Source organism: Podarcis melisellensis (genome assembly GCF_964234715.1).
Source record: "Podarcis melisellensis genome assembly, chromosome: 8".
NCBI classification, from domain to species: Eukaryota; Metazoa; Chordata; class Lepidosauria; order Squamata; family Lacertidae; genus Podarcis; species Podarcis melisellensis.
In genome coordinates, this window is record NC_138540.1 from 8,256,455 (window position 1) to 8,281,026 (window position 24,572).

The 24,572-nt window shown below is 47.9% G+C and overlaps 2 protein-coding genes across 2 annotated transcripts in view; both read left to right on the plus strand.

Moving 5' to 3' along the window:
- Nucleotides 1–4,498, plus strand: part of ACAD10 (acyl-CoA dehydrogenase family member 10) — a 29,182-nt gene extending 24,684 nt beyond the window's left edge. Inside the window, exons 19-21 of the mRNA XM_081922959.1 lie at nucleotides 148–291; nucleotides 2,414–2,491; nucleotides 3,671–4,498. Of these exons, the coding sequence (XP_081779085.1) occupies nucleotides 148–291; nucleotides 2,414–2,491; nucleotides 3,671–3,805 (357 nt within the window). The 3' untranslated portion in view covers nucleotides 3,806–4,498. The remainder of the gene's footprint in view (nucleotides 1–147; nucleotides 292–2,413; nucleotides 2,492–3,670) is intronic.
- Nucleotides 4,499–7,564: 3,066 nt separating this feature from the next.
- ALDH2 (aldehyde dehydrogenase 2 family member) overlaps nucleotides 7,565–24,572 on the plus strand; it is a 30,362-nt gene continuing 13,354 nt past the window's right edge. The window contains exons 1-4 of the mRNA XM_081922981.1: nucleotides 7,565–7,719; nucleotides 15,030–15,134; nucleotides 19,606–19,746; nucleotides 20,991–21,070. Coding sequence (XP_081779107.1) covers nucleotides 7,588–7,719; nucleotides 15,030–15,134; nucleotides 19,606–19,746; nucleotides 20,991–21,070 — 458 coding nt within the window. The 5' untranslated portion in view covers nucleotides 7,565–7,587. The remainder of the gene's footprint in view (nucleotides 7,720–15,029; nucleotides 15,135–19,605; nucleotides 19,747–20,990; nucleotides 21,071–24,572) is intronic.

Consider the following 24,572-nt stretch of genomic DNA (forward strand, 5'->3'; position numbering starts at 1 on the left):
GAATTGGGAGTAAGGATACCCCCTAGAACTGGCCCTGGTCAGTAGTCTGCCTGAAGTCCTGTGAGCCCACTGATGTTGCTATAGCAGCCAAACAGTCTTTGGCTAAGTCAGAGCGAAACCCTCAGCCAGGTGTACCTTCCTTGGCAGGTGGCATCTCGTGTGGCGTTTGGGAAGCCCTTGGCAGAGCAGGGCACCATCAGGGCAGAAATCGCCGAGTCCCGTGTTGAGATTGAGCAAGCCCGTCTCCTGGTCCTCAAGGCAGCGCACTTGATGGACACTGTTGGGAATAAGGTACGTACTCAGAGACTTTCAGGGGTCTGCGAACCAGGGAGAACTGTGGTTGTGGGGAAAGGGAAGTATTTTTTTTTCTTTTTATTCAAAATTATAACAAGACATATTATCCAAAAACATATCATCCTTGTTTCCGCCCCCGCCCCCATTTTCCCTCCCCACCCTTAAAACCCACCCCACCCGCCGACTTCCCTCAGTTCCAGTCTTTGATTTCTCTATAAGTGCTGTTTTCTGCATGTTACACAGTTGTATAGATCCTCAAACTATTTAGCCAATTATTATCAATAAAAAGTTTGTGAATGTTTATTCAAAACCTGCCAAGGAGTCCAGTTCGCTTTGTTGCGTCTTCAGATACTTTGTAAAGGGTTCCCATTCATCCTTAAAGTCACAGTTATCCTTGTCCCGTAACTTGTATGTCAGTTTTGCCAGCTCTGCAGAGTCCATCAATTTTTCTTGCCATGATTCTTTAGTTGGGGTTTCTTCAGTCTTCCATCCTTGTGCTACCAGAACTCTTGCGGCCGTTGTCGCATACATGAAGATTTTTTCCAACTTTTTTGGCAGGTCTTTCCCTACAATCCCCAACAATAATGCCTCGGGTTTTTTAACAAATGTTAAATGGAACATACTTACCTGGCAGGGGAGATACCATGATCACAAAGGGAAAGGAAAGTTTTCAACCCTATCATTCCCACCAGCAGCTCACAGTGGGGATGTGAATGCAAGGAGAGCCTTCTGGATCAGGCCAGTTGCGGCAAGTAGCCATTGATGGCCTTATCCATGGATTTGTCAATAACAACAACAACAACAACAACAAATTTTTATTTGTACCTTGCCCATCTGGCTGAGTTTCCCCAGCTCCCAACAGAATATTAAAAACGCAATAAAACATCAAATGTTAAAAACTTCCCTAAACAGGGTTGCTTTCAGGTGTCTTCTAAAAGTCAGGTAGTTGTTTATTTCCGTGACATCTGATAGGAGGGTGTTCCACAGGGTGGGTGCCACCACCGAGAAGGCCCTCTGCCTGGTTCCCTGTAAACTCACTTCTTGCAGTGAGGGAACCACCAGAAGGCCCTCGGAGCTGGACCTCAGTGTCCAGGCTGAATGATGGGGGTGAGTTCCATAGTTGAAAGCCCTCTGAGTTGGTGGCAGTGAGTTCCACAGTTCAGCTATGCACTGTGGTGAAGGAGGACTTCATCTCTCCTGAACCTTCCAACATTCAACTTCATTGGATGGCCACAAGTTCTACTGCTAGGCTTTGTGGCCCTTCCCTTGCCACAGGTCACAAGAGGGCAAATGATCCCCGCATTTCAGGGGGTTGGACTAGATGACCCTTGCCGTCCCTTCCAACTCTACAGTTCTATGGTTCTGTGAATCAGAACTGTAGCACTGAGGAACGATGCAGACCTTAGACTGAAGTGGTCAGAGATGTGGAGCTGGAGTGGCTTGAGGCCTGAAGGGGGCGAAATCAAGCAATGGGGAACCTGTGGCCCTCCAGATGTTGTGGAACTCCAGCTCACATCAGCCTTGGCCAGCACGGCCAATGGCCAGGGATGATGGGAATTGAAGTCCAGCAACATCTTGAAGGCCTCAGGTTCCCCTCCCTTGATCTACACTGTTGCTGAATTTGAGAAAGTTCTGGGCTCGCTTTTTCACCCCTTCACCTGCCACTCATTTCTCCCTTTGGCACTGTGTTCATGGCTCTGCCCAGTGGCTGGATTGGGCCCTGTGAAGGTAGGAGTAGAGGCTCTCCCCATCCTGTGCTCTGCTTCTGGTCAGTTTACAAGAAGTGGCATCAAAGGGCTTCGGTGGGAATGAAGTCAGGTTATGTATGTGGGGGGAGTCCTGAGGAAGAATCATAGAATCATAGAGTTGGAAGAGACCACAAGGGCCATCGAGTCCAACCCCCTGCCAAGCAGGAAACACCATCAGAGCACTCCTGACATATGGTTGTCAAGCCTCTGCTTAAAGACCTCCAAAGAAGGAGACTCCACCACACTCCTTGGCAGCAAATTCCACTCTCGAACAGCTCTTACTGTCAGGAAGTTCTTCCTAATGTTTAGGTGGAATCTTCTTTCTTGTAGTTTGGATCCACTCCTGACCGACATTTTGTCTCACCTCCTAGGAAGCGGCTCTTGAGATCGCCATGATCAAGGTGGTGGCCCCAAGGATGGCTCTGCGCGTTGTCGACCGAGCGATCCAGGCGAGTGTTTCTCATGCTAGAGGAGGGGCAGGGAAGCTGTGGGAGTCCAGGCATTTTCGGATGCCTTGACCATTGTCTGGGGCTGATGGGAGTTGAACTCAAACAGTATATTGATGGGTACAAGGGTCTCATCACATTTCAAAGGCAAGATAATTTACACTGTATTGAGCCAGGCCTAGCTAACAGGCATCCTCCAGATGTTGCAAGGCTCCAACTCTGGTGAGAGGCAGCGTGGTGTAGTGGTTAGAGTATCAGACTAGGAGCTGGGAGACCAAGGTTCAAGAATCGGCCTTCAGTCGTGAAACTTACCTTGGGCCCACTGTCAGCCTAAGCTACCTCCCAGGGTTGTTGGGATCAAACGTGGAGGGGGAGAATGTGGAGAAGGAGAATTGTGTACCCCATCTTGAGCAACTTGGAGGAAAGGGTGGGATGGAAATGCAATAAATAAGCACCCATAAAACAATAGGTAATAAAACAATAAAATAAACCAGTAGGCTAAAAGCAAAGAAAACAAAATGACAACTAAAAATATAAACATAGGATCAGAAAATGGCTAAAACCTAATTAAAAGTTGAATTGAGGGCGGGAGCTTCTGGCTAGGCTGCTACCTCCATCGCCATTTCTGTCTGGATTATTTAATTATTTTTTTAAAAAAATATTTGGATACCACTGTTTCATTAAAAATATATAAAAGTACAGTAGTTTACACCAATAAAATCATACAGCAGAAGCATTTTTTTCAATGTTAAAAAGTTAAAAACAAAGTAGAAAAAAACCCAAGCATTAGTAAACCATTGTGAAAGGATGTCTTCTTGATTGCCTGCATAGGCCTGGTGAACTAGAAAAGTGCAGGCGTTTAAAAGTTTGCATAGAATCTCCAGTGGCAGAGAGTTCCACAGGATTGGGCCGATGACACTAAAGGCTCAGTTTCTCATGGTCAAATGAGCCTCACCCACTCAGGAAACAACCAGCAGGTTGTTCTCAGTAAAAAAAGGGGGTTCAGAATGAATATACTCCTTCACCTCTTGTTTCTTGGCCAAGCATCTTTGAAATTTAATGCATTGTGCAGATACTTGCAATACAGTGCATCCTGCACATTAAAAAATAATAATAATAACACTGTGTTTCCTCTCTGCTCCCTGGCTTCTTTCTCCTTCCCCTCGCCTGGCTTACTCACAGGCTTTTGGAGCAGCTGGACTTAGCAACGACCAACCACTGGCGCAGTTCTTCGCCTGGGCACGGGCTCTCCGCCTCGCCGATGGACCCGACGAAGTCCACCGGGCAGCCATTGCTAAAATAGAGCTCAAGCGCTAACGGAGTCCCATCCAGGCGGCCACACAAACCCCCAGCAAGCCAGAGTTGGGGAAAGGGCACTCCGTCTGCAGCTCTGGGGACTGGCAAGGTGTGGTGCTGGGGAGGCTATATGGATGTGGCTTGTTTATTGGAAATCCGGTGTCTGTGCTGGTTTGCTTGGGCCACCGCAATAATTATTGAGCTGATTACAGAACGCACAAAGAATCACAGGGGCCGGCAGCTAGCGAAGGACTCAGCCGTGGGCTGAGAAGGCGACGCAGATTCCTAGCTGTGACCTCTTGGGGTCTTTGCTGAATAATCTACATGGGTGCATTCAGAGATCTACAAAAGCGATGAACTTTCTTCATATGATGGGCGACTATGATGGACAACGGATATTGAAAAGCTACCTGTCCCTTCTGAAGAATCCTGGCTCGCTCGTGTATGGGAAAGCGCTGCCTCGGATCCACCGCAGGATATTTAGTAGTATGGTGGAAAAAATATGTGCGTCCCTTTGTGGATTCTAGCAGAGGAGCCCCTAACCAGCTGCCTTTCAGAGTTTTCTATGCCTTGGCAGGGGGTGAGGATATGCACTTTGATTATATACTTACTGTAATTCACCAAGGGAATCGTGGGGAAGATCGAAATCACAGGAGAAATAGGGATTCTGCAAGGGTCCCAGGGAACGGTTGCATTAAAAGCAGAATGAGCACAGCGACTCTGCCGTTTTCTTTTCCAGAATGCAGTTATGAAACCTGAGGTTTTGCTCCAGGATTCTTACAGCTGCCTTTTCGTTCTGCTGGCCTGTATTCTCCTGGGAATTAAACGAAATTTCAAACGAAATGGAACTAAATCTGAAACTTGCTAAACGAAAGATGTACCGTATTTTTCGCTCCATAGGGTGCATCGGACCATAGGGCGCACCTAGTTTTTAGGGGGGGAAATAAAGAAAAAAAATTATCCCCCCCCCAGCTCCAAAGAGCAAAGAAGCCAAAACAGCAAGCGGGATCCATCCCACTGGCTGTCTTGGCTTCCTCTTTAGCTGCACACAACCTCTCCAGCCAGGAGAGGCTGCGCACGGCTTTGGCAGAAGCCAAGACACCGAGCGGGATGGATCCCGCTCACTGTCTTGGCTTCGTTTGCAGCCGCGGGGCTGGGGCGGAGGAAGCCCGAGCTTCCCCCGACTCCAGCCCCCAAACAGGTCCAGGAGCGGCGGCAAGATTGCACGCAACCTCACCGCCGCTCCCTGAGCTTGCAGATAGCTGCCTGAAGCCCAGGGAGCGCAGTGGGAGTTGGCGCTGCGCTCCCCGGGCTTCAGGCTGCAGGCTGGTATCAGCAAGCCTTCGGAGCCCGGCGGGAACCCCTGCCGCGCTCCAAATGCTTGCGGATAGCTGCCTGAAGCCTGGAGAGCGAGAGGGGTCGGTGCGCACTGACCCCTCTCGCTCTCCAAGCTTCAGCGAAAGCCTGTATTCGCCCCAAAGGACGCACACAGATTTCCCCTTCATTTTTGGAGGGGAAAAAGTGCGTCCTATAGAGCGAAAAATATGGTACTTAAACGAAAGATGTACTTGGGGGGCGGGAGCGGGTGAAAACGAGGTGCTTATGGGGTGCTTATAGGCAGAAGCTGGTTGTTGCCGCCCTCCAGAGCTCATCTCGAAAAGGCACGTGAAAGGGCCTTGGATGATGAACACAAGGTCAGTAGGCAGGGAGTTTCAAAGTATAGGTGCTGCCACACTGAAATATGGATAACATTAAAGGGTGGGACAAGTATTATGTGGCACCTCTTCCGCCCTTGGGTCTGGGCTGATGGGATCTGGAGTCCCAATTGAGTGTTGCCATATTTCAAAAAGTAAAATCCAGGAGCATTTTTTTAGGAAGACCCCAAAATTGTTGAGCTTAGAACAACCCCAATGTTCTTGAGCTCCCCCCCCAAAAAAAAACCACACCAGAAAAATGTGGTTTTTTTCTCTTTAATGCCGAAGATCCAGGACAAACCGCCGCCTTCCAGAAATTCCCCCCAGACATCACTTCCGCCTTTGAAATCCCAGTAATATCTGGAGAAATCCGAATGTATAGCAAGCCTAAACAACATAGAAGGTTCCCCAGATCTACTCTCTATTTTCCTTGACGGTGTATAAATACATTGAGCAATATTTCAGTGTGGTGTAGAGTGCTGGACTAGAACCTGGGAGACACCAGGGTTCAAATCCCCATTTGGCCACGGAATCATAGAATTGTGGAGTTGGAAGGGACCCCCAGGGGTCATCTAGTCCAACCCCCTGCATTCCAGGAAACTCGGCTAAAGCAACGGAGTTCAGTTGGTTGACCTTGGGCCAGTCAGAGGGGGCTGAGAGCAGTTGGAGTAAGCAGTGTCTGGAAGGCCCCAGGCTCCCATGCTTGGCAGTGGCGTAGCGTGGGTTGTCAGCACCCGGGGCAAGGCAAGTAATTTGTGCCCCCTAACCTGTGGATTTGCGCCCCCTAACCCGTGGATTTGCGCCCCCTAACCCTAACCCCCAGATGTTGCGCCCGGTGCGGCCGGCCCCCCCTGCACCCCCCACGCTACGCCACTGATGCTTGGCACAGGAGTGGCACATGCTTAATGGAACTTATGGACAGCAGGTTATCTGGAAGGAATGCCACCCTCACACTGGCAACAAACCATTCTTTTGACAGGACTTGCTTTTGCAGCAGCTTTAGTAATAATAATAATAATAATTTTTTATTTATACCCCGCCCATCTGGCTGGGCCTCCCCAGCCACTCTGGGCGGCTTCCATAAAAACCAAAAATACAGTAAAATATCACACGTTAAAAACTTCCCTGAACAGGGCTGCCTTAAGATGTCTTCTGAATGTCAGGTAGTTGTTTATCGCTTTGACATCTGCTGGAAGGGCGTTCCACAGGGCGGGTGCCACCACCGAGAAGGCCCTCTGCCTTGTTCCCTGTAGCTTTGCTTCTCGCAATGAGGGAACCGCCAGAAGGCCCTTGACACTGGACCTCAGGGTCCGGGCAGAATGATGGGGGTGGAGACGCTCCTTCAGGTAGACGCTCCTTTAGGCAGCAGACAAAAGGAAAAATTGAAGAAATGTGAGGTGCGAGGCCTTGGGCGGCTTCACCTGGGCGTGTAGTCGCGTTGGCAACTTTAGCAAGCAATGGCCTAGCCCAGCTCCTGCCCTGCCCGCAACTAAGCTCCTTCACACGTGCTTTGAAGCCCGCAGTCTACAGAGTTTTTGTTGTTATTTTCCGCGCGTGCGAACGAGCCACGAGGGCGGCTGTGCCCTCATCAGTCCCGCGGAGAAAGCGCGCCGCGCGAGTGTCACCCGCGGACGCCGTTTCCGTTCGTGACACGCGTAACGTGTGAATCCTCCCGGCTCCGACACGCAGGGCGCCGCTGAGCGCCGCGGAGGCGGGCCGCGCGCGCGTGTCCCTCGCTCCGGCGGCGGCGCGCTTTGCCGGGTTCCGTTCGTGACACGCGTAACGTGTGAATCCTCCCGGCTCCGACACGCAGGGTGTCGCTGAGCGCCGCGGAGGCGGGCCGCGCGCGCGTGTCCCTCGCTCCGTCGGCGGCGCGCTTTGCCGGGTTCCGTTCGCGACACGCGTAACGTGTGAATCCTCCCGGCTCCGACACGCAGGGCGCAGCTGAGCGCCGCGGGGGCGGGCCCTCGCCAAACCGCTTGCCATTGGCTGCCCGGAGGCGGGAGAGGGCCGTTGGCCGGCCCGCCGTCCCTCCCCCGGCCAGGCGGAGCGTCGGGGTGCAGCCCAGGCGGCGGGAGCGCGCGCTCCGTTTCGCAGGAGGAGGCGAGCATGTTGCGAACGCTGGCGCTCCGCTCCGGCCCGCTGCGCCTTCGGGCGGCCCCCTTGCGCCTCGCCGCCAGAGCCTGGTCCGCCGCCGCCGTCCCCGCGCCCAACCCGCGCCCGGAGATCGCCTACACGCAGGTAAGGAGCAGGCCGGAGCGGCCCCGGCTTCTTCGCGGGGGAAGCGGCCGCGCCTCTTGCCCGCCCCCAGCCTTGCTTCCCTCGGCCGGACAAGAGGTTCCTGGAGCGCGTGCAGAGCGCCGGCTCTCCCTCGCTACCCGCAAGCAACCCGTTTCTCCGACCCGGATCCCCCGGAACCTCCCCCAGCTGGGGGGGAAAAGGAGGAGGGAGTCTTCATCCGGATCTTCCGCACCTGCTTATCTTTTTTTGTTCTTTTCCAAAATTTCTTTATTGGTTTTCCCATTATAAACAAACAAACACAGAAGACAAACCAACACAAATCATAGCCTTCTTGAAAATTACACTTATTAACATTGTTAACTGACTTCCTCGCTTCCCCTTGGTTGAATTTCGTTGCATTTCCTTTTGACGGTTTTCCAAATCGCAGTTCTTATAAAATTTAACTTAAACCTTAATATCCTTAGATCTTCACCTTATGAAATTAAACAAATTAATTCATCACTTCACATAAATAAAATCCTAAGCCAATTAAGTATCTGCAAGCTGTTTCCAATTAATTTAACTTAACATATTTAACTAAGTAATTATTAAATTTAATCCACTCTTCCTGATACTCCTCCTTTTGGTTGCGGACTCTTCCGGTTAGGTTGGCTAGCTCTGAAAAATCCATCATCTTTATCTACCATTCTTCTATCGCAGAGAGGGCTTATCTTGCTGCAACCACTGCAACAACAACAACAACAACAACAACAACAACAACAACAACAAATTATTTATACCCCGCCCATCTGGCTGAGTTTCCCCAGCCACTCTGGGCGGCTCCCAATCAAGTTTTAAAAACAATACAGCGTTAAATATTAAAAACTTCCCTGAACAGTGTTCAAGTTGCAAAGGAAATGGCCGGGGGGGTTGGATTTCGGATCAAATTCTGGCCTCCCCCTCCGAGATCTCCTTAGTGTGAAAAGCCCTGATTTCTAGCCAGATGAGAAGTTCCTCTCTTTCGCCCTGGCCTTTTCCTCTTCTGCTAGATACTGTATTAAGAAACATAAAATGTAGCATTCGCAGGGAAAGGAAGAAAAAAAGGAACGCCCCTGTCTCTCATTCCCTCTTAATTAGGCAGTCATTTAAAGAGAGGAACACTTCGGTTTGGTAATCCATAGTTTGTCTCGTGGAAACGTCTGCCACTTTTTTTATAAGGTTGGCTGCAGGTGGAAATAACGGTGGAGGTTCCTGGTTTCTACTGACCACACACCTGCACTCCCTCCTCAGGAATGCTGAAATCGTGAAAAAGGAGCATGCACAGAACTTCCTGAACTGCAATTTTGCATGTGCAACGCCAGCCTCTTGTCCTGAGTGGCTCTGGAAACACACCCATTTTTAAAGTGGCACCTGCAACAACATGTGCTGTAGGCATACCCTTTTCCAAGACAACACACCATGACGTCCCCTTTTCTGATTTTTGCATTGCCCCCACAACAGTCAGCCAGCCTTGAGGTCCATGCTCAGTCCTCGTTTGGCTACTTCCGGATCCACCCCCCTTTAATATCACTTAATAAAGGTAAAGTGACCCCTGACCGTTAGGTCCAGTCGTGACCGACTCTGGGGTTGCGGCGCTCATCTCGCTTCATTGGCCGAGGGAACCGGCATACAGCTTCTGGGTCATGTGGCCAGCATGACTAAGCCGCTTCTGGCAAACCAGAGCAGCGCACAAAAACGCCGTTTACCTTCCCGCCAGAGCGGTACCTATTTATCTACTTGCACTTTGACGGGCTTTTGAACTGCTAGGTTGGCAGGAGCAGGGACCGAGCAACGGGAGCTCACCCCGTTGCAGGGATTCGAACTGCCGACCTTCTGATCAGCAAGCCCTAGGCTCTGTGGTTTAACCCACAGCGCCACCGGTGTCCCATTAACATCGCTTGTCCTCCCCAAAATGTTTGCACTTCTGCAAGCCTGCTCCTCTCCTCTGTCTGAATGGTGTAGTTTTTAGCTGTGGGAGGATCCACACCAGAGGTCACCAAACTTTTTCAGCAGAGGGACGGTCCACTGTCCCTCAGACCTTGTGGGGGGGCCAGACCATATTTTGTAAAAAATATATGAACGAATTCCTATACCCCACAAATAACACAGAGATGCATTTTAAATCAAAGGACACATTCTACTCATGTAAAAACATGCTGATTCCCAGACCGTCCGTGGGCCAGATTTAGAAGGCGATTGGGCCGGATCTGGCCCCCAGGCCTTAGTTTGCCTACCCATGATCCACACTCAATCCTGGGTTTTGCAAATGGAGAGAATAGCTAGCTACTGTCTAGAAACTTATTTGTGGTTTCTCAGGAGGAGTCCTCCTTGCCACGTGCTTAGGCTGTTGCTTCTGTTTTCTCTGAAACTTCCTGACCTTAGAGGTTCCTTCCTTCTCCGACTCCCCAACCCTCCAGCAAGAGTGATTGCAGGATCCTGTCCCAAATCATTGAGAGACGTCGTTTGTCAGCCACAATTTCCCCAAAGAGCTCTATGTGGGGCTACCTTTGAAGGGGACCCGGAAACTACAACTAATCCAGAATGCGGCAACTAGACTGGTGACTAGGAGTGGCCACCAAGACCACATAACACTGGTCTTGAAAGACCTACATTGGCTCCCCGTACATTTCCGAGCACAATTCAAAGTGTTGGTGCTGACCTTTGAAGCCCTAAACGGCCTCAGTCCAGTATACCTGAAGGAGCATCTCCATCTCCATTGTTCTGCCTGGACACAGGTCCAGCTCTGAGGGCCTTCTGGCAGTTCTCTCACTGTGAGAAGTGAGGTTACAGGGAACCAGGCAGAGGGCCTTTTTGGTAACGGCACCCGCCCTGTGGAACACCCTCCCACCAGATGTCAAAGGAAAAAACAACTACCAGACTTTTAGAAGACATCTGAAGGCAGCCCTCTTTAGGGAAGCTTTTAATATCTGAAGGACTATTGTCTTTTAATCTTTTGTTGGAAGTCGCCCAGAATGGCTGGGGAAACCCAGTCAGATGGGTAGGGTATAAATAAATTATTATTATTATTATTATTATTATTATTATTATTATTATTATTATTATTATTATGTTTTGCAGCCAATTGCCCTATCTAAGGCCGTATGTACTTTTCAAGCAGTATGATACCACTTTAAACAGTCCTGGCTTGCCCCAAGGAATTCTGAGAGTTGTAGTTTGTGAAGGGTGCTTGAGAATTGTTAGGAGACCCTTCCCCAGTTTCTTCCCAGAGCGACAATTCTGAGTGTTCCCTGGAAAGAGGGACTGGTTGCTCTGGGAATTGTCGCTCTGGGAGGGGAATAGGGTCTCCTAGCAACTCTCAGCATCCTTTACAAACTCCAGCTCTTGGGGGGAAAGCCATGATTATTCAAAATGGTGTCAATAGCGCTTTAAATGTACGATGTGATGTTTTGGACTACAACTCCCATCAGCCAGTGCGTTTGTGCTTCCACCATCGTGGAGCTGTGCTGGCTGGGGCTGATGGAAGTTGTAGTCTGAAGGGTACCAAGCCGAAGGTGGCTGGTGCTTAGAGCATCTCGGAGGAGATGTAAGACAAGCTGGTTAAGACTTTGAATGCATGTACTGCTTATATAACATGATTTATTATCTACAAATAATCCGCCTTTTCTTCCCTTTCTCCCCGCCCCTTTCTTTTTTTGAGCTGTTGGTGGGTGTCGTCTCAACTTCTTTGATCATTTTATTCTAATCGGATTTTTGTTAACAGTTCTTGGTGATGTGCCATGCCGTTAGCCAGAGAGAACTAGAAAGGCAGCCAGATTTTCCTGCACGGTGACTTTCGTGTGTTGCCTTAGGGATTGCTGACGGGGTGCTTTAGAGAAAGTTGTGTGCACTCTGATCCTTGCCCAACTCTTCCCTGATAAAAGAAGAAAAAAAACCCCACAGAAGTGCAAGCTTGTTACTTTTGCTGGCGGGGGGGGGGGTGGTCATTGTAATTCTTGCATGCATTTGGGAACAGAGTGTTGCTGGCAGATTGGTGACTGTGGGGGCAGAAAAATGGAAAGAAATCAGCTCTCAGTGGGCCCTTCTGAATATCAACCACTGTACATTTTGCTCTTTCTGAGTGTTGTGATAAGAGGACATCGCATTTGTCTCCCAGACTTGAGGTTCTCACCCCTGGTCTAGAGGTTGATGGGAGGCTGTAAGAAAGAATTCAATTCCGAGCACAGTTCAAAGTGTTGGTGCTGACCTTTAAAGCCCTAAAGGGCCTCGGTCCAGTATATCTGAAGGAGCGTCTCCACCCCCATCGTTCTGCCCAGACACTGAGGTTCAGCTCCGAGGGCCTTCTGGCGGTTCCCTCGCTGCGAGAAGCCAAGTTACAGGGAACCAGGCAGAGGGCCTTCTCGGTAGTGGCACCCGCCCTGTGGAACGCCCTCCCAACAGATGTCAAAGAGAAAAAGAACTACCAGACTTTTAGAAGACATCTGAAGGCAGCCCTGTTTAGGGAAGCTTTTAATGTTTGATGCATTACTGTATTTTAATATTTTATTGGAAGTCGCCCAGAGTGGCTGGGGAAGCCCAGCCAGATGGGCTGGGTATAAATAATAAATAATAAAATTATTATTATTATTATTATTATTAATATAAGGTTTAGAATGTAGAATGATTTGGTAGCGTTTTGTGTGCAGCTTATGTGCTGCTTACTTTATACTGGTTTACTACAAGAATTGCCAGCTTAGGTTCAGTTCTTCAGTTCCTTCTGGGTCTCGCTGGAACCGATGGAAGTTGTAGTGGGTGCCAGATTGGGAAAGTTGCGTAAGTTGATATGCACTCTTATCATGCCTCCTCCGTAATCTGCCTTCTACGAAACAAACAATCAGACTTCATCCTTGTTCATTGTAGAGAAAATGTTGATCTGGAATTTTTTGTGTGTGAGTTATGCAGCACTTGGCAAGGTACCCTGACCTCTCAGTTTACAGCCCCAGATTGTAAAAGTTTGGTTTTTGAACTCTTCCACGCCTGGGAGCAGCAGCTAGCTTCTCCCCAAAACTTACATCTTCCTTTACGTCTCACTTTTGAAACCAAGCAGCTGACAAACCGTTTTGGAAAACACTGGTTGCCATCTCCCCACTTCTGCATTTGGGCTGCATTAACTCAGGCCCTATCTGCACGGTACCTTTAATGCACTGTGATGCCACTTTAAACCGTCACAGTTTTCCCCCAAATCCTGGGAGCTTTAGTTTGTAAAGGGTGCAGAGAGAGGTCAGGAGGGCCCTGATTCCCCTTCCAGTGTTTCAATTCCCAGAGTTCCCTGGGAGGAGGGATTGCTTGTTAAACCACTCTGGGAATTGTAGCTCTGTGTTTGTTCACTAGGACATTTGGTCTAGTTTCTGCATTAATCTGAGATTTCTTTTTAAATCTGTATGAAAATTCATACGCACATTTTTCTTCAAATATGTCCTTAAATATGCATTTTATCACATAATCCATATTTAATATGCATATTATTCAAACCATACAGTTCTGATTGTATTTTATTATGAAATACACATTTTGAAACAGGAACTGCATTGTCCAATTCGGAGAAATGCAAAGTCTAAAAGGTTAAGAGGTCCGTGTATTAATAGACAAAATGGAAATCAAGTTGGTTTAGTTAAGAATGCAGATGTCTCTTATTATTACAAACAAATGCTTCCTGTATGTGTACAATGTTGTCAGCTGTTTGGAGCTGCTGTGAAAATGAACCGAGGACACACAATACGGGACCGCCTCTCCTGGTATGCCGTGCTTAGGACCTTAAGGTCCATAAATAACAACACTTTGGAGGTCCCGAGCCTCAAGGTGGTTAGATTGGTCTCAACTAGGGCCAGGGCCTTTTCAGTACTGGCCCCGACTTGGTGGAACGCTCTGTCACAAGAGACTAGGGCCCTGCGGGACTTGACATCTCTCTGCAGGGCCTGCAAGACAGAGCTGTTCTGCCTGGCCTTTGGTTTGGACTCAGTCTGAGCCTTATGTTTCCCTCCCCTTGTGGTTTTGATTTATGGGCTACTATTAAAATGAGGCTGCATTTTAAATTGTATTTTAATAAACTGGGTATTTGTTTGTTTGTCCCCCCTTATTATGTTTTATTGTAATTTTATTGGTGTTAGCCGCCCTGAGCCCAGCTCTGGCCAGGTAGGGGAGGGGTATAAATAAAATATTATTATTATTATTAATATTATTATTAATATTATTACAATATCTGGGCCAAATTGTATTATAACTAGCACTATGGGACAGATGCTGGCATTTGAAAAGGGGTCATAAATATTGCCTGTGGGTGCATTCTCTCCCCCAAGCAACCAGGATGATCGGGGCAGCAATTATCCTTGCTGCAAATGGCGGGTTGTATTTATTTTTATTGGCAAACATCTTAGGCATTTTTTGTGTTGCAAGCTGTCAGGCATGCTTGGGCTACTTCTTATTTCTTCTAGAATCAGTTACTTGTTTTGGAAGAGGGTATTGTCCCTTTTGCTACACTCTGATAAGTGCTTATCGCTGGTGCTTATCTCTGTTTGCGCTGGGTAAATGAGCTGGGCGGCAGTTTCTGAATCAATGGTTGCTGTATGTATCAAAGGTTTTTCATAAATGGATAAAGAATATGAACACCTAGGGCAGCAGCTGTTTTGAATAGGCCAATATTTCTTGCTCTCTTGCTTTATTGTAATGCTTAAGATGCTGTTCAGGCCACTTCTTGAAATTTATTTCATTTAGGGTAGTGCTTGAGGGTCCACTTCGGTATTTGAGCATCTGTGGGTCTTCCTTTACAATGGGGTTTAAAATGGGGACGCGGGTGGTGCTGTGGGTTAAACCACAGAGCCTAGGGCTTGCTGTTCAGAAGGTTGGTGGTTCAAATCCCCGCGACCGGGTGAGCTCCTGTTGTTCGGTCCCAGCTCCTGCCAACCTAGCAGTTTGAAAGCACCTCAAAGTGCAAGTAGATAAATAGGTACCGCTCTGGCGGGAAGGTAAACACTGTTTCCGTGCACTGCTGGTTTGCCAGAAGCGGCTTAGTCATGCTGGCCACATGACCTGGAACCTGTACGCCGGCTCCCTCGGCCAATAAAGTGAGATGAGCGCCACAACCCCAGAGTCGGCCACGACTGGACCTAATGGTCAGGGGTCCCTTTACCTTTTATGGGATTACTTCAGAAGGGGAATGGCACTCCCAAATCTGCCTCTCAACACTAAGGTTCCGCCTAGCTGTGTGTTGGTTCCTGAAGCATCAATCTCTTCGGCGTCAGCTGTCGCTATGAAGTGTTTGCATCCCAAAAGCTTACAGTCCACGTTTTCAATTTCAGATCTTCATCAACAATGAATGGCACGATGCAGCCAGCAAGAAGACATTCCCGACCGTCAACCCGTCCACAGGGGAGGTTATCTGCCAGGTTGCAGAAGGAGACAAGGTACCACATCAGTGGGGTCAGGGGAAACGCCTGTCCCAGTTTGTTTATGCCTGGCATTTGCTTCGTGCAGCCTTTGCCAGCCCAGTCTCCTCCAGATATTTTGAAAAGCACGGGTTGGCAAGGATTAGCAAGTTGGAACAATATCAGCTGCCTTTAAATGGAATCAGACCATCCAGTACACTCAGGGGTGGCCAACTCTCAAGAGACTGCGATCTACTTTCAGAATTATAAACTGGGAGTGATCTACCCCCATTTTGGGGGGTTCAGCTCAAAGTTCTTGAGCTTTTTTTGGGAATGAAAGACCCATTTTGGGGGTTCAGCTCAAAGTTGCTGAGCTTTTTTAGGGGAGGAGAAGAGCCCCGTTTTGGGGGAGGTTAAAAAATAAGCTTTTTTGGGGGGGGGGTTAAAGGTGTGGGGAAAAGGGGTAAAGTCACTCACAAAAAGATCGCACAGAGAAAGCTCCATCTTCCAGAAATGATACAACCATGGAGGGCAGGGCAGGAGTCAGTTTTAGCGATGCTATGGAAAGGGAGCCAGGGATCTACCAAAACCTCACGGGGATCTACCAGTAGATCATGATTGACCTGTTGGACATCCCTGTAGTACTGGATTGTAACTGTGCATTTCAGCCTTGCACCTGGCACATGGTAATAATAATCTCACAAGTTTTGTTGCAAAACTGACTGTTACGGTATTTACTATTATTTATTATTTAGATCCTGAATTTCTCCCAATCTGGGATTCAAAGCTGCTTCCCACAGTTAAGAACATCATTATAAAATACCAAGTACAGTGGTACCACGGGTTAAGTACTTAATTCGTTCTGGAGGTCCGTTCTTAACCTGAAACTGTTCTTAACCTGAGGTTACCACTTTAGCTAATGGGGCCTCCCTCTGCTGCCACGCCGCCGGAGCACGATTTCTGTTCCCATCCTGAAGCAAAGTTCTTACCCCAAGGTACTATTTCTGGGTTAGCGGAGTCTGTAACCTGAAGCGTATGTAACCCGAGGTACCACTATAGTTAAAAACAGTCGTCAAAATAAATCAAAACACATTTAGGACCAGCAATGAAAACCCAATTTTCCCTGACAGTAGTGGTTAGCAGCACCTGTGCCTCAGTTTCCAAGGACCTGTCTGGGCAGGAATGTCTCAGCCTGCCAGGCTGACTTCTCTTGGGAAGAAATCCCACAATCTGGGAGCAGCGACAGGAAAGTCTCTCGTGTCACCACTAGCCGTTTGCACACTGGAAGATCTTAGCCCTCAGACAGGTTTTTATGAGGAGATACAATCTCCCAGGTAGCTTAGACTCAAAGAGTCACGTGGCACCTTTAAGTTTTATGGTTCTTGGTACTTTTGAGGGCTTTGATTTAGTCCTCTGCTTCCTTTGGCTTTAATGGAGCCTTGGCAAGTTCTGGCAGATTCAGGAGCTTGTTGCAACTTGGTGACCCTTCTAAGGGTGTGTGTCCTAAATAAATATACTAGCCTACAATGGCATTTGGGGTCATATCAGTATGTCTATTCCTGTATTTTAAGCTTCCGTGAGCCTATAGGAACAGGTAGAGCAGTAATTTACCATCTTTCTACAGGTTCTTCCTCTCGATTGCACCAAACATAACTTTCCAGCAACATAGAAATCGTCTGATTGTCTGGCCTTAATCAGAGATTGCGAAACAAACAGGCTGCTCCTGGCAGACGGCCACACACAGAGTAAACATTCCCTTGTTTTACCAGAGTAGCAGCCTTTATACGGCTGCGTTTTGGCAGCAAATATGTGGCTGTTCCTTTCCACATGGTAATGTTATATCTGGGCAGAAGCTGGGTCAGCAAACAGGAATGACACAGCAAAAACTGTACAGCACCCAGGAGCTGGTTCCCTGCAGGCAGCACCCAAGGAGGAATTATTAACTGCGTAGCATCTGGCCAGGAAGAGCGAGCAAGCAGGAAGGGTGGGGAGAGCTGTCAGTCTGGCTTTCTCTCAGATTCTTGTTTTCCTAAACTTAGGTGTAAAGCACCACATATCTGCATCAGCCTCAGTTAAGAAAGAAAAAGGTCTTGGGAAAGTTTGTCAGTGTTTTAGTTTCCATTTCTCCTAACACACACATTTTTGTTGGCGATCTTGCCCACAGATCTTATTTGCAGGCAATTCTATTATTATTATGTACTGAAGTTCTCACCCTGGGCCAGCAGGGGGATACTGTAGATAGTTATGCAAATGAAGGATCGAAAGTGACGTTCAGTGATTGGATAGTTTTAGAAAGTTGCTACAGTAACTTTGTACTGGAGCTCTATATAAGCAGGCTGACTGAACCCTTCAATTCAGTTCTGTTCTGCCTCTGAATAAATAAGAGCTTGAAGAATCGCTGTGTCGTCTGAGATGTTCACCCACAACTTAACAATTATTATTTATTATCTCACCTTCTAAACTACAATTTCTAGAAAATTTGCACATGAAATGATTAAAAACGGTTTAAAACACACACAAAACAACAAATCCACTTAAAACACGGCTCAGAGGTCCTCAGTTTAACGGCAGCTGCTACAGGTTTGGTGGACTTTTCTGTCATCAGGTTGTTTCAGTCCACTGGGAGGAAAATTTACAGTGGAACCTCGGGTTACATACGCTTCAGGTTACAGACTCCGCTAACCCAGAAATATTGCTTCAGGTTAAGAACTTTGCTTCAGGATGAGAACAGAAATTGTGCTCCGGCAGTGTGGCAGCAGTGGGAGGCCCCATTAGCTAAAGTGGTGCTTCAGGTTAAGAACAGTTTCAGGTTAAGAACGGACCTCCGGAACGAATTAAGTACTTAACCCGAGGTACCACTGTACTGAGATGATAACAAAGTAGAAGAGCAATGTAAGAACCATTGCATCAATACTGACAAGTCCACATAGTAGCGGTTGGTGTTGGACTAGGACCTGGGAGACCAGGGTTCAAATGCCTGTTCGTCTGTGAAGCTCACTGGGTGAAAAATTGTTACAGTGGTACCTTGGGTTACGAACACTTTGGGTTACAGACTCCGCTAACCCGGAAGTAGTACCTCGGGTTAAGGACTTTACCTCAGGATGAGAACAAAAATCATGCAGTGGCAGCAGAGGGAGGCCCCATTAGCTAAAGTGGTACCTCAGGTTAAGAACGGATTCATGTTAAGAACGGACCTCCGAAAAGAATTAAGTTTGTAACCAGAGGTACCACTGTATTAAAAAAAAACTCTCTTACATTTTAGAGTTGCTGGATCTTGTAGATAAGATGGTAGGAAACATTCTTATGAGAGACGTTATTTTCCTTAGTGGGCAACCAAAGAGCAGGGGTGGGGAACCTGAGAGGCTGTTGGACTCCACCTCCCATTACTGCTAGGCAGTGTGTGCAGCATAGCTGTCAAGCGTCCCTTATTTGGTGGGAAACTCCCTTATCCCAGGGCCGGCTCCGGCTCCTGTCCCTTATTGATGATGTCCCTTAAATTTCCCGGGTTTCAAAGGAAGCAGCTCCTCTCCCTCCCTCCTTGCTGGCCAGGGAGGAGGGAGGCTCCAACTGTGTTGCTTGGCTGCCCGGCCTGCCCCCCTCCAGCCTCCTCTCACCAGCCTCGGCCCCCAGGAGCCCCAGGCCCTTCCGCCACCATCCTCCTCGCGGCCGCCAAACTGAGCATCTCTGCCTGGGGCCTCCCCTCTGCCTGTCGCCGCCGAAGGACCCGAATGAGATGGACAGCTTATGAATTGCTGAGGAGCCTTGAGAGGAGAGCGAGGGCAATCAGAGAGAGGAGGTGGAGGCGCGGGCAGGTGTTCCAATGGCTAACCATTGAGGGGGAAAGCGGAGGAAGGACCACAAGCACTTCTCCCATAGATTTGTAGTGGTAGACTAGCATAGATGGGCTGATCTGTGGGTTTACTTCAGGCGCTATTTCCCCCCCCCTTCCTCCCACCCCGCCTGATGGAACTGAGAGCTGCAGATGGAGCATTAGAGAAAAGATACAGAACTGCAGCAGCATCTTCGTAGCTTGGACTTTGTTTTGCGCGAAAAGTGGTTGCTGCTTGTTGTTATTTAATTGCAGTGTTTCATCAGCTGGTGTCTTGAGCAGCAACCTCTGGAAACGAAGGGCTAAAAACCGGCGCCACTCTCCCAAATTATCTGGTCCCTTTTAACCTCGTATTTCAGCTGGTTGACTAAAATCCCTTATTTTGGCTGCTGGTCCCTTATTTTCAAATCTGTAAGTTGACAGCTATGGTGTGCAGGAGTCAGGGGTGATGGGAGTTGTAGTCTGGCAACATCTGGAGGACCACAGGCTCCCTGTCCCTCTCACAGAGGCACTGCCTCAGCGGATCTCTTGCTTTCCTGAGACCTAGACTTGATGCCCTCACCATGGAAGAATGGGAAGATGCTGTAGACTAGCTTGGTGTCTGCACGGGCAGTTCTCCAGTGTCTCAGATATGCTTGCGGATTTGCCTGCTCATTGTGTCCCACCTTGATTCTCTTCCAGGCCGACGTAGACAAAGCTGTTCAGGCAGCCAAAGAGGCGTTCAAATTTGGATCTCCCTGGAGGCGGATGGATGCCGCCCACCGGGGCAAACTCTTGCACCGTCTCGCTGATTTGGTTGAGAGGGACCGCGCATACCTGGCGGTATGTTTTGAACTTTTTTTTTCCAGGTGCATTCTCCTCTTTTCCTCTTTTGGATCCTTTCTCTTCTTCTTCTTCACTGAGTTTATATACTGACCTATACCCACAGGTCTCACTTTTGGAAGTGTCTAGCAGCACCTGGTTCCTCAACACAGGAACAGGCAGTGGGGTGGGAAGAATCAGACAAGAGGCCAATCTATTTCAGCAACTCTCACAATGGCCCATGAGGTGTCTGAGTTCAATAATGCTCTCCCCTCATCCGCGTCCCCCAGAAATTGGTATTTCGAGGTCTGCTGCTTCCGATCCGCAAAGTAGGTTGTAGCCATCTGACATTGAAATTCTACTCAATATTGATCCAGAGTAGATTCCAATACAGTGGTACCTTGCAAGACGAAATTAATTCGTTCTGCGAGTTTCTTCGTCTTGCGGATTTTTCGTCTTGCGAAGCACGGATGCACCCTGGTATTAACGGTTTTAAGAAAAAGGAAACAAACTCGCAAGACGTTTCGTCTTGCGAAGCAAGCCCATAGGGAAAATCGTCTTGCGAAGCAACTCAAAAAACGAAAAACTCTTTCGTCTTGAAGGGTTTTTCGACTTCCGAGGCATTCGTCTTGCGAGGTACCACTGTATATATTTAGCAGAGTAGCAACTTAAATGTGTTGCAGGATTCCCATAAAATAGACCAGAGGCAATTATATTTCATCCAGCAGAGCTTTACTGCTACTGAAGGCAAATGAGCATAATGGTCACAAATCCAATACATTCAGGATTGGCACTGTCCAATAAGAAATCCAGTTGCAGCAGACTTAACTTAAAGCTCACAAGAACTTATAATAAGACTAAACCTTAACACTATATACAGAACACCACACCAGACAGAAAAGAGATAGAACGAGAAAGTGTAAAACCCAGGCTCCTTCTGGCCCTACTATTATAGTCAACATGACATTGACAGAAAGAGATAACAGAACCAATTTAAACCAGCTGTACTCAGCTTCTCTGAAGGAATAACCCAAACATCATGAGGTTTCTGCTTGTTTCTTTCACACAGAGAAGCTTCCAGAACCCTCTGGAATTAAGTAGAATATGAAAGATCTCTATACATCAGATCAATACATTCTATACTAAGAAATGCAAACTGACACCATCATGATTAGTAGCCGTCAATAGCCTTATCCTCCCCAAAATTATCTGTATCCTCCTTGAAAGCTATCAAAGTTGTAACGCTGATTTCTGTTTGTTCGCAGGCCCTGGAAACTTTGGACAACGGCAAGCCATACTCGATCGCCTACCTGGTGGATTTAGACATGGTTGTCAAACACCTGCGGTAAGGAGTTGTAATCATGCAGGGGCTTGTATTATATGACACTTGGGGGTCTCTTTCAGCTGTAGCATTATGTGATTCTATATAGCCCTGACCGTTAAACAGGCATGGGAGGAACATGAGAGCATTGGAGTTTGGCGTGTCTGTCCTGCACAAACCTCATGAAAGTAAAGAGGAATCGCACAGGAGCTGTTCCTGGTGTGGTGTGTGCACTCAGCAGCATTGCTCACAGTTTTATATAGGTTCTGGAGATAGTTTGGAGGTTAGCGAAGTTATAGGTGGGTGTTCATCAGTATGCGGATGATACCCAGCTCTGCCTCTCTTTTAAATCAGAACCAGTGAAGGCGGTGAGGGTCCTGTGTGAGTGTCTGGAGGCGGTTGGAGGATGGATGTCGGCTAACAGATTGAGGTTGAATCCTGACAAGACAGAAGTACTGTTTTTGGGGGACAGGAGGCGGGCAGGTGTGGAGGATTCCCTGGTCCTGAATGGGGTAACTGTGCCCCTGAAGGACCAGGTGCGCAGCTTGGGAGTCACTTTGGACTCACAGCTGTCCATGGAAGCACAGGTCAAATATGTGTCCAGGGCAGCTGTTTAACAGCTCCATCTGGTATGTAGGCTGAGACCCTATCTGCCTGCAGACTGTCTCGCCAGAGTGGTGCATGCTCTGGTTATCTCCCGCTTGGACTGCTGCAATGCGCTCTACATGGGGCTACCTTTGAAGGTGACCCGGAAACTACAACTAATCCAGAATGCGGCAGCTAGACTGGTGACTGGTAGTGGCCGCCGAGACCATATAACACCGCTCTTGAAAGACCTACATTGGCTCCCAGTACGTTTCCGAGCACAATTCAAAGTGTTGGTGCTGACCTTTAAAGCCCTAAATGGCCTCAGTCCAGTATATCTGAAGGAGCGTCTCCTCCCCCATCGTTCTGCCCGGACACTGAGGTCCAGCGCCGAGGGCCTTCTGGCAGTTGCCTCACTGCGAGAGGCCAAGTTACAGGGAACCAGGCAGAGGGCCTTCTCCGTAGTGGTGCCCGCCCTGTGGAACGCCCTCCCATCAGATGTCAAAGCGATAAACAACTACCTGACATTCAGAAGACATCTGAAGGCAGCCCTGTTCAGGGAAGTTTTTAATATGTGACATTTTAGTGTATTTTTCATCTTTGTTGGAAGCTGCCCAGAGTGGCTGGGGAAACCCAGCCAGATGGGCGGGATACAAATAATAAATTATTATTATTATTATTATTATTGACTACTGGTGTAGCTGTGAATAGCTATTAATACTTAGTGCTTTCCCTAAGAACCGGTGCTATAGACCAGCTCAACTCTTGATTTCAGCAGACTCTTGGTTGAAAACAGTCACTCACATGGGACGAGTCTGATCTTTATGCATTTATACCGGCTCATTGAAAACAAAGTTAAGTATATATGCCTGTTGACAGATAAGAGCAATAAAAGTCAATAACTGTGCTATGGAAAAAACCAGTGTAAGCACAGATGCCTATTCACAGATCAGAAGAAAAGAAAATTAAGAAGGCAATATGGAACGCAGCAGCTGTATTTATTTTGTTCTGTATTATAAAATTCAATGAATGGTCTCCAGGCTTTACCAAAATCATCTGAAACTGTGTGTGTTTGTGTGTGCACTCTATTTTTTTAAAAAAAAGCCCAATGATTTCAATCACTTCAATCTTAATTTATTTGCTGTTGCTCTTTTTCATTCAGCCATTCTTAGGGAATTGTCAGTGCTCCCCCAATACTTTCTGTCCTGAGTTTTAAGATCGTCAGGGAGGCTCTGCCATAAGTGAGCGAGGAACGGGGAGGGAGCACTGGCGCACATGCAGGGTCTTCTCCGTGGTGCCTCTCCACATAGGAACTTCTCCTGACCAAGATTTGATGGTCCCCCATGCTGTTGATGTTTGGGCGTCGGCTTAAAGGTTATTTTGCCAAGCCTTTGGTAGTTATCTGAACACTTTTACAGGAACGGCATTGTCTTTGAGAATTGTTATTGAATTATAAAGGTAAAGGTAAAGGGACTCCTGACCATTAGGTCCAGTCACGGACGACTCTGGGGTTGCAACGCTCATTTCGCTTTACTGGCTGAGGGAGCCGGTGTACAGCTTCCGGGTCATGTGGCCAGCATGACTAAGCCTCTTCTGGCGAACCAGAGCAGCACACGGAAACGCTGTTTACCTTCCCGCCGGAGTGGTACCTATTTATCTACTTGCACTTGGACATGCTTTCGAACTGCTAGATTGGCAGGAGCTGGGACCGAGCAACGGGAGCTCACCCCGTCACGGGGATTCGAACCGCCAACCTTCTGATCAGCAAGTCCTAGGCTCTGTGGTTTAACCCACAGCGCTACCTGTGTCCCTGTTTTTGAATTTTACATTGTTCTAATTGCTTTATGCGATTTTATTGTGTTTTAGTATGGTAGCTGAGTGGGGTATAAGAATATTACAACAAGAATTAAAACAATAGGCCTGTCAATTTCATAAGAACTTGTGAAGAGCTGACTGGATCACGCCAAGCAGGGCCCATCTTGTCCAGCATCCTGTTGTCACAGTGGCCAACCAGATGCCCCAATGGGAAACTGGCAAGCACATAGCTGTCAACGTTTTCCTTTTTTAAAGGGAAATTCCCTTATTCCAAATAGGATTCCTCACCAGAAAAGGGAAAAGTTGACAGCTGTGGGCAAGCAGGACCCGAAAACAACAAGAGTGCACACCCTCCTGCAATTTCTAGCGACCCTTGCTGCCTCTGACTTGTGGAGGCAGACCTTAGCCAACTTGGCTAGTAGCCATCGATAGCTTTGTTTTCCTTCATGAGTTGACCCCCATCCTCTTTCAAAGCCATCCAAGTTGGTGGCCATCACTTCTTCCTGCAGAAGTGTGTTCCATCGTTTAACTATGCCCTGCGCTGATGTCTATGGAATGTGTGTGTGTGTGTCAAACTGATGTGACAGACCCATGGAGGACCTTAAGGTCCATAAATAGCAACACCTTAGAGGTCCCGGGCCCTAAGGAAGTTAGATTAGCCTCAACCAGAGCCAGGGCCTTCTCAACACTGGCTCCGGTCTGGTGGAACGCTCTGTCTCATGAGACCAGGGCCCTGCAGGATCTGATTTCTTTCCGCAGGGCCTGTAAGACAGAGTTGTTCCACCTGGCCTTCGGCTTGGAATCAATTTGATTCCCCGTCTTTCTTTTCCTTTCTCCTTCTGTGATGGAACTCCTTTTTGGGGACTTCCCTGGCTTTTTTCTGGCCCATGTAGGACTGGAAAGTTAGCCTTGGTGAAGACTTTCATCCCCCCCATAAAAAGTTTTGGATTTGAGTTTCCATTGAAATGAGGCTGTATTTTAATATTTTGATGTTTTAATGTTGTATGTTAATCTTGTTTTTAAGTTGTATTTCAATCAATTTGTTTTTATATCGGGTGTTAGCCGCCCTGAGCCCGGTCTTGGCTGGGGAGGGCAGAGTATAAATAAATATTATTATTATTATTAC